General features: G+C 40.0%; 1 protein-coding gene across 3 annotated transcripts; it reads left to right on the plus strand.

Moving 5' to 3' along the window:
* The first annotated feature begins 550 nt into the window (after positions 1–550).
* Positions 551–9,674, plus strand: LOC117964580 (membrane progestin receptor alpha-B-like). 3 transcript variants are annotated; one of them, XM_058997562.1, is made up of 3 exons: positions 551–669; positions 1,488–1,655; positions 4,763–9,674. In XM_058997562.1, exon 3 carries the CDS (start codon positions 4,790–4,792, stop codon positions 5,846–5,848), a length of 1,059 nt encoding a protein of 352 aa, XP_058853545.1. In that variant the 5' UTR covers positions 551–669; positions 1,488–1,655; positions 4,763–4,789; the 3' UTR covers positions 5,849–9,674. The 3 variants fall into 3 exon arrangements, with proteins under 3 accessions (XP_058853545.1, XP_058853546.1, XP_034764389.1); XM_058997563.1 differs by having other exon boundaries at positions 1,488–1,642; XM_034908498.2 differs by lacking the exon at positions 1,488–1,655.
* Positions 9,675–10,071: the final 397 nt, after the last annotated feature.

Genomic DNA, 10,071 nt, shown 5'->3' on the forward strand with positions numbered 1-10,071 from the left:
TTTCATATTATATTATCACTATGTTATGCATGAAACGGTTAATAAGTTTGGTGAAACTGCACACTCTGTATATGCATTGCTTTTTTTAAAGGAAGAGATATAAAGATAGGTAATCTGTATAAATGCAAAAAAATTGAACGCTTCTAGTTATCTATTTCCCCTCTCACTTTTCCGGTCTACTGGGTGCGGTCAGGCGAGTTTTTACAAACATTAATTGCCGAGTTTTGCACTGCAAATAAGTTGATTAGAGAGCTCTGTAATACACATTACAAAAAAAAAAAAAAAAAAAATCAAACTATACATTCTGAGAAAAATACGGTTTTAACCCACACAGTTAATAACTATTAATCAATACCTAAGTTTTCAGTGTACACTAACTGTACAAACAATTTTAAACCCGCCTACTTTCATTACGCTATTGGCTACATTAGATTAAATACATAAATTACATTGTAAAAACGCAAGTTCACTGGCTGAGATACTTGAAACAGTGGGCGTGTCCTGCTGTCATTTTTTTTTTTTTTAAATCGTTTTTCGTTCTTGTTATTCAATGCACACACATAGCTAAGAGGTAGAGAAGCACATTATTCCAGTGGAAGCGGTACCACCAGCTGCAAGCTGTCTATCTTAACGCTCTCTTAAACAGAGAAGATTTCCTTTGTTATTAAGGTATCGTATTTATCATTTTAAATGCTATTTTACTGTGGGCTTTTAAAAAAAAGTTTACAGATAAAACCTCATCTTTAAAACTGTAGTCATTTTGTGATATTGTTTCTGTTGAATACTAGATGCAAACAATTAAAGCAGGGAATGTTATCTGGTTTTGCAGCTGGCATAAACAATAAAATAAGACGAAGTCAAAATGGGATGTTTTGTGCTTAACTGGCTTCCTAAATTCAATATGCATCACCAACCAGCACGTCGTTAAATAGCATCATTCGTATGAGATATACTTATGCAAATAACACTTTTTAAAATTTAAATCATGTTACAATTGGCAAATGGAAAAGCGACGCGTTTTAAAACCAGCACGTTTCCTTGACAACAAGCACTGGAGTACACCCTGTTGTGTCTGTGGCCTCGTTACTTGATTTAGTTGTGTTGTTTACCCCCCGAGATTAAACACCACATTCCGATTGGAATTCTGCGCAATCATGTTACAGTGTAGAAAACACAGTGAAAGGGATGAATTTGATGAGCTAGCACTTCTAAATTGATGTAGCCCGCTGTAAACACTGCTGTTTTTTCTTTTTTTTTATCGTCGTCAGGACAGGGTAGCAAGTACATGTATTAATTCATTCTGATTATGGATGTTTACTGTACCATAAGATCACAGGAAACCTCAGAGCTACGGGGCAGCTTTATAAAAAGAAATGACTAACCATGTCCAGTAGTATTAATATAAAAGTATGATGAAACTACAAAATACTGTGTAAATGTAAAACTTTTTGATCAGCTGAAAAGCCATTTCTGGAATGTTCCAACAGGCTTGACAAGAAGGCCACATAGGAGGCTGTGTGGTCCAGTGGTTAAAGAAAAGGACTTGTAACCAGGAGGTCCCTGGTTCAAATCCCACCTCAGCCACTGACTCATTGTGTGACCCTGAGCAAGTCACTGAACCTCCTTGTGCTCCGTCTTTCGGGTGAGACGTTGTTGTAAGTGACTCAACAGCTGATGCATAGTTCACACACCCTAGATAAAGGTGTTTGCTAAATAATAAGAATAAAATGTTGATTTTTCTTGTTCGTCTGCTTGTATGGTGTTGATTTGATCTTTATTACAGTACATATAGAGATTGGAATATGAGTGTACAGTTATAGTTATGCCAGACAACATTTCTGCCCTTTAAAATGAAAAAAAATTATATACTACTAAAACTAAATGTACAGTGGGGACATTTTACACAGATGTTTCAATGAGAAGTATCATTGCCTTTTTTGTATGGCATTGATAAAAACTTCTAGTCTCAATAGTTGTCTAAGACATTGATTTGATCAGCCTATACCAGCACAAGCCACAGCTGGATTAGAGCGTTTTACGGTACCATGGAATCAATTGCATAAAAATTATTCTGTAAATCGTAGCCATTTTGCAAATCCATTAGCTACATACATGTCTCAGATGTGCAGTTTCGAAAGAAACACATGTTACAGCACACAGGTATTTTAATTGTAAAACATGATATCAGGTACTGCTTTAGGTTAAAGGAATCTCTCAGTTTCTATGCCTTATTCTCAGGTTATCTGTTTGCACATATGGAACTATTTTGTTAGATACACTATTTATATTGTCCATGTTTCTGATATTTTCAGTGAGATTGACAAATGAAGTTTTCACAGGGAAGCAGCTGCACCCCACTGTATTATGAGGGAACAGCTTTGAGGGAACCTTGCACAACATTGTAGCTCTTTTCCGGTGCTCGTTGTGCAAGTCTTAGGGGAGAGTGTGGGCTTTAATCTTGCAATGATCAGCATAAATGATGGTATCTTCAATACCATCAGATAGGTAAAGCTGCTTCCTGTTGTCTTCTGCTTCTGTACAGATACATCATGGGCTGATGGGAAGGAATTCAGAATTAGACATCTAATACGTGCAGATCTAGCCATTTAGGTTATGGATCGCTGATCTGTGATTGAATCAGGGTACGAGGACAGATGGAGAAACCTAATGGAATTCGTTTTATGCAGTACCTGTTGAGCACGCTGATTCCCTTCAAACAGCAAATGCTTCGGGCTTCCTGTGTCAGAAAAGCTGTCACTAACCATAGGATGCCATTGGAATTGTTTTTAGAAAGTACCATCATTGAAATGTAATCCTAGGGTACGTTACTGGCTTACACCTAGAAACGAGCTGGAAAAAAAATCCACAGACAATGCCACCGCTAAAGCACACAGGATACTAACAATTTCATTGAGTGATTTGGTTAATATATGGAAAGATGTTATCAGAAGGTAGGCTGAGCTGCACATAAAGTTTCCTCATTGTTGTGGCTGAGGGAATCTGTGATGGTTTTGCATGGATAACACAATGTTGGTTGTGATAACTCATTAAAACTTCTCCATATAGGTTAGGTTTTGTTAGTAGAGGTGCGAACCTAATAAAATATCAGTTATTATATAACTGAAAACATGCATGTGTCTACAGAACAGTATAGCTAGCCTAGATTCTCTGATCTTTTTGCCAGTCAGTGTACTGTTTGTGGACATGCCTGTTTCTATGGTAATTTAGCCTGAATTGTCATAAGGTATGATTCATGATAGAACATTTCTTTTGTCCTTTCTAGAATGAGCAATATCCTCACCCTTAAAGTGCAGTCTCTACAAAGCATCGGCTCTTTATTCTACCGTATTATTGAACAATTACAGTTCAATTCCACACCTTTCCATCCAAGCTTAATCATTCTCATTTCCATGTTGTGTTTTGCACTGAGCGATCATTGTTCTTGTATTTTCAACCACTTTTCGTGACCCCATTTGTTTGAAAATATAAGTTATATAATGTGTTTTTACTACCAGCCCTGCTTTGAGGACGCACCCTCAGCATTAGAGATAGTGAGAACCTGTTTTTCAGGAGGAGTGTGTGGGTGCATGTCATCTGAACTCGAGATGAAACTCTATACACAGAGACATTTCATTGTATGCTCAATCCAGACCTGAACACCCCTTGTCGTTCGGGGGTTTTACTTTCTGTGTCACCTAGACCCCATGTATGACTTTTACTAGGTCAGATGTATTGAACATTTACATCACAGCGACATTTAGAGCCCCGATGTGCCAATTAAGAGTTTAGTAACATCAGCACTATTTTTGGAGTGACTGTGTTCAATGGTGACAAAGATTGAAGATTAGAATGAGGTTTTTTTAGAGGCTGATCCATTGGGAACTGGGAACATTTTTCTGATATATTCCCCACAGACTGAAATTGATTTTTTAACAGACCTGGGCAAACCGGAGGCTTCATATCCCTGTCCATTCATATCTTTAAAAAAAAAAAAGTCCTCACAATTACATTTTGCCAACTTCTGAACTGTCTGCCAACTTCAAAGGGTTTCCATCATTGTGAATGAAGTGGCAGGTGTATAAATCAATCAATCAGTCAATCAATATTTATTGTATATAGCGCCTTTCATAGTGGACCACCATCACAAAGCACTTTACAAGATAGTGAGGAACAATGCATAATACAGTGAAATACAGTGAAATACAGGGCATAGTACATTAAATACAAACAGTAAAAAAACAATGCAAATACATTAACTACAGGCATAACACATTAAATACAAGGCTAGGATGTGAATTATAACATTGTGGATGCGTGTGTCATACAGAATCATACGAATAAGATGGAAAACCTGAAATAGCAATTTAGACAACAGCTAATAACAGATGTCAGGCTGGAAGAGCATTGAAAGCAAGAGCGAACAAGCAGGTCTTGAGAGTTGATTTGAAGCGAGCGACTGTGGGAGCTACACGCACTAAAGCTGGGAGAGAGTTCCAAAGAGTCGGGGCCATGAAGCTGAAAGAGCGCTCTCTGAGTGTGGTGCAATTTTGCTTGGGTATAACAAGCAGGCCAGAGTCAGAGGACCTCAGCTCTCATGCAGGGACATAGTGGGTCAGCAGGTTGGAGAGATACTCTGGACCTCTGTGATGAAGGGCCTTGTAGGCAAGCAGGAGAATTTTGAAAGTAATCCAGAACTTTACAGGTAGCCAAATGTGTTGCTCTGGGTGACTGTTTGTTCCCTTTGTATTTTTCGTTTGAACAGGAACAGGAAACTGCTGCAGCCGCCACTATGGCAACCATTGCCATGGAGCAGCTGGGCCGGCTGTTCATCAGCCTCCAGCAGGTGCGAGGGATCCCCAGGATGCTGGACGAGGCTGCCCCCTCCCTGCCCTGCACCCTGAGAGAGAGCGAGGTGCCCAGGGTCTTCCGGGAGCGCCACATCAACGCCGGCTACCGCCCCAGCCACCAGAACTGGCGCTACTACTTCCTGTCCCTCTTCCAGCGCCACAACGAGACGATCAACGTGTGGAGCCATCTCCTGGCAGCTCTGGTGGTCCTCATGAAGTTCAGCCAGCTGTCTGAAAGCGTGGATTTCCTGTGGGACCCCCACGCTTGGCCTCTGTTCATCCTCCTCCTGTCCTCTTTCACCTACATGACCTGCAGCGCGCTGGCTCACCTGCTGTCAGCCAAGTCGGAGCTCTGCCACTACTCTTTCTTCTTCCTGGACTACACAGGGGTGGCCGTCTATCAGTATGGTAGCGCTCTGGTCCATTTCTACTATGCCATAGAGGAGGGCTGGCACACCCAGGTCAAGGGCTTCTTCCTGCCCACCGCTGCCTTCCTGTCGTGGCTCTCCTGTGCCGGCTGCTGCACAGGCAAGTACAAAAGCCACATGCTACCCAAGTGGGTCCGCAAGCTGGGCCAAGTGGTGCCTTCGGGCCTGGCCTATGTCTGGGACATCAGTCCCGTTATCCTCCGGATATACAGCTGCTTCCCCTGTGCCGGCGACCAGGCGGTCTCCTACCACATTTACCAGGTGTCGTTCTTTCTAGCCAGTGCTTTGTTCTTCACATACCCTCTGCCTGAAATGTGGTTTCCAGGGAGGTGCAACTTCTTGGGCCAGGGCCACCAGGTTTTCCACGTGCTTCTGGCCCTGTGCACGCTCGCCCAGATCGAGGCCTCGCACCTGGATTACCTAGCCAGACGGCCCCTGTACAGCCGGCTTCATGGGGACTCATCCGGGTTCCTCATCTGGGCTCTGTTGGCAGCCACTGCGCTCAGCAGTGCCCTGACCGCTGTCTATGCCAGACGCAAAGTCTGCAGTATAATCAACCGCAAAGACAAGTGAGTCAAGCTGGACATAAAGAATGTGCTGCACGCGTCGGATTGAGATCAGACACTTTGCACCAGCAGTTCAGCCAAGATGAACAGATTCCATACAGAATTCTTCACAGCTGGATAAATCCACTTGCCCTGCATCCTTTTTTTTATAGTGACCTTGTTGTGTTTCTAAAATGATCCGTTACAATCAGACAGTTTTCCTACTAGGGTGTGTTGCCTTTAAATATGTACAAGCGTGAGTTGAGCATATTACTCCAAAACCTGTTCACAAGCCCTTAAGACAACAAGCCGTTCACTAAACTCAGAGATAGCATAGGAGAAATAGATTCACTATGTTATTTCTGTGCTTTGTTACTGCTCAGACGGTTTATCTTAGCACCTTATGCTTACTTTATGGGTTTACTCACAGTCTCTGAATTTGACTTTCATAGCATGAGTTGTTTTCTAGGTTGGTGAATTCCATCAACACATTTAAACAGTCACAGTTTAGTGTAATGCAGTCCAGTGGAAGGCTCTAGAGATAGATATGGCTCCCTGAGCTCCACAGGATGGCTCTTTTGATCTGGTGGTGAAGCTTGATATTTAAGACAGTTAATGAGTTTGATAATAGAAGGATAAACGGTTGTTGTTGGTAGAAGATACGGTTAAAATGAACACAACTGACATGTTTAGCAAAACAATACAGAATCTGTGTCTTGGGTATCTAGTGAAACAAACTGCAAACAAACTAATCCAGTAAAGGGACCACAATATACAAACCAGACCTTGAATGTGTACGTTTTTTCTTATTTGTTTTCCAATTGTAAATTGTAATACATACATATTCCTGTGTCCATTGGAATTAGAATTATGTTTTTAGAATACGGGGGTGACCGCTTTAGGATTACTTACAAGGGCAGCCCCATGCAGATTGTGTGTATATCATTGCTTGTCTAGAAAAAAAGGTATGAAAGATTTGATCAAATATGTTTGTTTTTTTAATTTGTTAAGTTTGGTGTAACATGACCTGGCACCATAAAGCAGGTCCAAACATGTGCTGGAAGTAAGGTCTGAAGAAGAAACTGAAGGAAGTGTTCAAATAGAACATGTTTGACTGCAGCTTTTGAACTTACCCTTATAAAAGCTTACCATAGTAAAAGCATAGCAAAGTAAAGCACAGTGAAAGCATGGTAAAGCATTGCAAGGTATGTTAAAGAATATTAGGAAACATGGCAAAGCAGAGTAAACGATGGTAAAAGCATAGTAAAACCATGCACAAATACTGCAGTGAAGTTGTGGAAGGGTACACCTGAATACCACATGCATAAAAATATCTGATGGCCAAGAAGAATCGAAAAAACACAGGATACATTTCATTTCATTTCATTCGTATTCCTAAATGAAACACCATTGAGTGTTTTATAGTTATGAAAAGAACACAGCCTGTTAGCAGAAAGAAAGTCTGGTTTGTTTATTGCGGTACTACCTTCTTCAATATGAATTTACAATTTGAAAAGGACCTGTTTAATTGAACCCTGATGAGTGTCTCGCATCCTGTCTGAAGGGTCCCTAGGTTAATCTAGTTTCCCATTTTGTTTATTACTGGCTCAGTTCTGACGCAAACCAGCGTGGGCACCGCAGGAGCTGTTTGTCTGACTCACTGCTGTTGTCTTGGCAACCCTTATTGAATGAGTGGGCGCTGGCAGGCCCAAGTCATTTTAAACAGTTTTCAAGGGAATAAGAACATTGCTTCTAACTGTGTGTGTAGCTGTTACCGGTTATTAGATTGCTGGAGATGATGTTTGTGTCACAGGCATTAGTTTAGACTTACAAGCACTTCTTTTTACGTTTTGAAAAGCATGTATTCAAGGTAACTGTCATGTGTTTTCAAACTGGCTTTAAAATGAATGCCAACAGGAGCACCAGCTGTGCTTCACCCAGTCCTGGGGTTCAAAACTACCTGCAATGAAGCGTGTTTCTGAAATGATCTGGAGCCAGGAGTATGATGTGTAATAAAATGTTCCACTCGTATCACTGCAAGAATAACTCCTGTTAGTACAGACTCAGATTAGTCATGCTGTGATAAATGTGATCCGTTCAGAGCAGATTTACCAGCGGTCTGATTTCTCAAACTCCTGGTACGGGGTCATTTCAATTGAAAACAGTACAGGTGCACATTTAACCCTTTAAATAACTTGTTTCATCCTTCTTTTAAACAATTGTGGATCGACAGAACATTTGGGAAATGTCTATGATACAATATCTGTTTATTGGTGTTTCAATATATAAAGCTGCATGTGTGCGATCGTGGAATTATTCATAGTAAGTTAACAGTGTCTTTAAAAAACCTTCAGACCTCTAAATGTATTGTTCAAGTATTTGCCGAGTACATGTGTGTACTGTGTGTATGTGTTTTAACCAGACTGTCAGTGTTAACCCTTAAGTGACCTTGTACTGCATCTATCACCTTGAAAGATAAAGGCTTTAGTGAAGTCTGTCGGTTCAACTTGTATTTGATTTTTTTTTTGTTTTTAATTGGGAAGCAACTGAGCAGTCTCAATCCGTTTTAGAAAGGAATTCCCCAGGATACACTAACAGCTAATCTTCAGAGGAATCTTGGCTGTGTGCCATGGCAGGTCTGAGATTAGGACGAGGGAACGTCTGGATCTAGGGTTGTGTTTGCACTGTTACAGTCTCAGTCAGGTCTCTTTGGTTGGGATCAGTTTGCTTGATCCTTTTTCATGACTTACACATTTAAAAAAGCCTGGTCCTGATGCAGTACAAATGGGCAGAGCCACTTAGCCCTATTTCTTTACAACTTGGCCCCTTTGTGGATGTCACATGTTTATATGGCTAATCAGTTTATTCTAACTGTACTGTGTACTATATATACAGTAAATATATGACATGGTCATAACAGAGTGTAACCTTGGAGCTACAGCTTAGCAACTCAAATGAAAACCAAGCTATCTAACAAACACAGTGTAAACACAACCTTTATTCCAACTGCCAGGGGATAGTGCCTCCAAATACAATGTACTTAACTTAAAATCATTATATATATATATATATATATATATATATATATATATATATATATATATATATATATATATATATAATACCAGGGACACAAATAATAGAAAATGAACTAATATAGAGAACAGATTGCCAAATAATATATATTTAAGATTAATAATACAGAATAAAAAAGTATTAAGAAGTATGTGAGTATGAATAAATTGCTGTTGTTTGCATAGATTGTGTAAATGCAAGTATGCAATTACATGTGTAATTCAAATTCAATAAATATCAATAGAAATATGTTTCCTTGCTCTCATTAGCACTGGCTGTATTGTCACTGGACACTCTCTTGTTCTGTTGAAGATCCTTTGGTTCTTTAACTTGGACTCTTTCTAGCTGTAGAAGTAAAGGTTGCTGCTGCTTCCTGGTACACGATCACTTCCTCCGCTGAAGCTCGGGCCAGTGGAATTAAACCATGTGACCTACAGCATAGGAAGTGATCTGATACCAGGAAGAAAAAAAGGCAGTGAGCATGGTATTTAAAATAAACTGTAACTCCCAAATAATCTATAAAAATACAGAGTCAAAAGATTGTGTGCATGGTGCCGCTTATTGTCTTGTGGCACAGTGTGGGTGAGAGAATCTCAATGGGAAGCTAAGCTAATAAGGAATGAAATGGATTTTCATTTTGATCAGCACAAGATGATTACTAGTCAGCACAGTCGGGATGGAGTTGGCCAGTCTGTGTTGAATGTGGAAGCTTGTTGTTTTTGCTCTCGTATACTGCCATGCGTTTTCTTAATGAGAAACAGATTTTAAATAAATGTTTACAATCATCTACTGCATTGTGTGTATATATATATATTTTTTTTAACAGGCATTTTTTCACCAGGAGAATGCGGCTAGCCATGTGGCTTGTATCAGATTGAAATGTCGTCACATTTAAATTAGCCGATCTGTTTAATTATTCTTATTAAACTTTACAGCGGTACATATAAGCTGAGTTTCACCTATAAATGTCAGAGCGGAAAGTAAGCCTACTGACTTCATGTGGCGTGCAGATCGGTTTGTATCCTTACACAGCAGCACCATGTATGTTTTGCAGCGTTGATAATATAAATACACACAATAGTCAACAGGATATCCCTACACACATACCGGGCTTTATTTTAAAAGCGTCAATCATTTTGTCTTAACAACGCTGTAAACTACATGTCCCAGATTGCA

The sequence above is a fragment of the Acipenser ruthenus genome, chromosome 23 (genome assembly GCF_902713425.1).
Source record: "Acipenser ruthenus chromosome 23, fAciRut3.2 maternal haplotype, whole genome shotgun sequence".
NCBI classification, from domain to species: domain Eukaryota; kingdom Metazoa; phylum Chordata; class Actinopteri; order Acipenseriformes; family Acipenseridae; genus Acipenser; species Acipenser ruthenus.

What these genes read in the sequence shown, in the direction of transcription:
- LOC117964580 (XM_058997562.1), top strand. Translation starts at nt 4,790, where the DNA reads ATGGCAACCATTGCCATGGAGCAGCTGGGCCGGCTGTTCATCAGCCTC.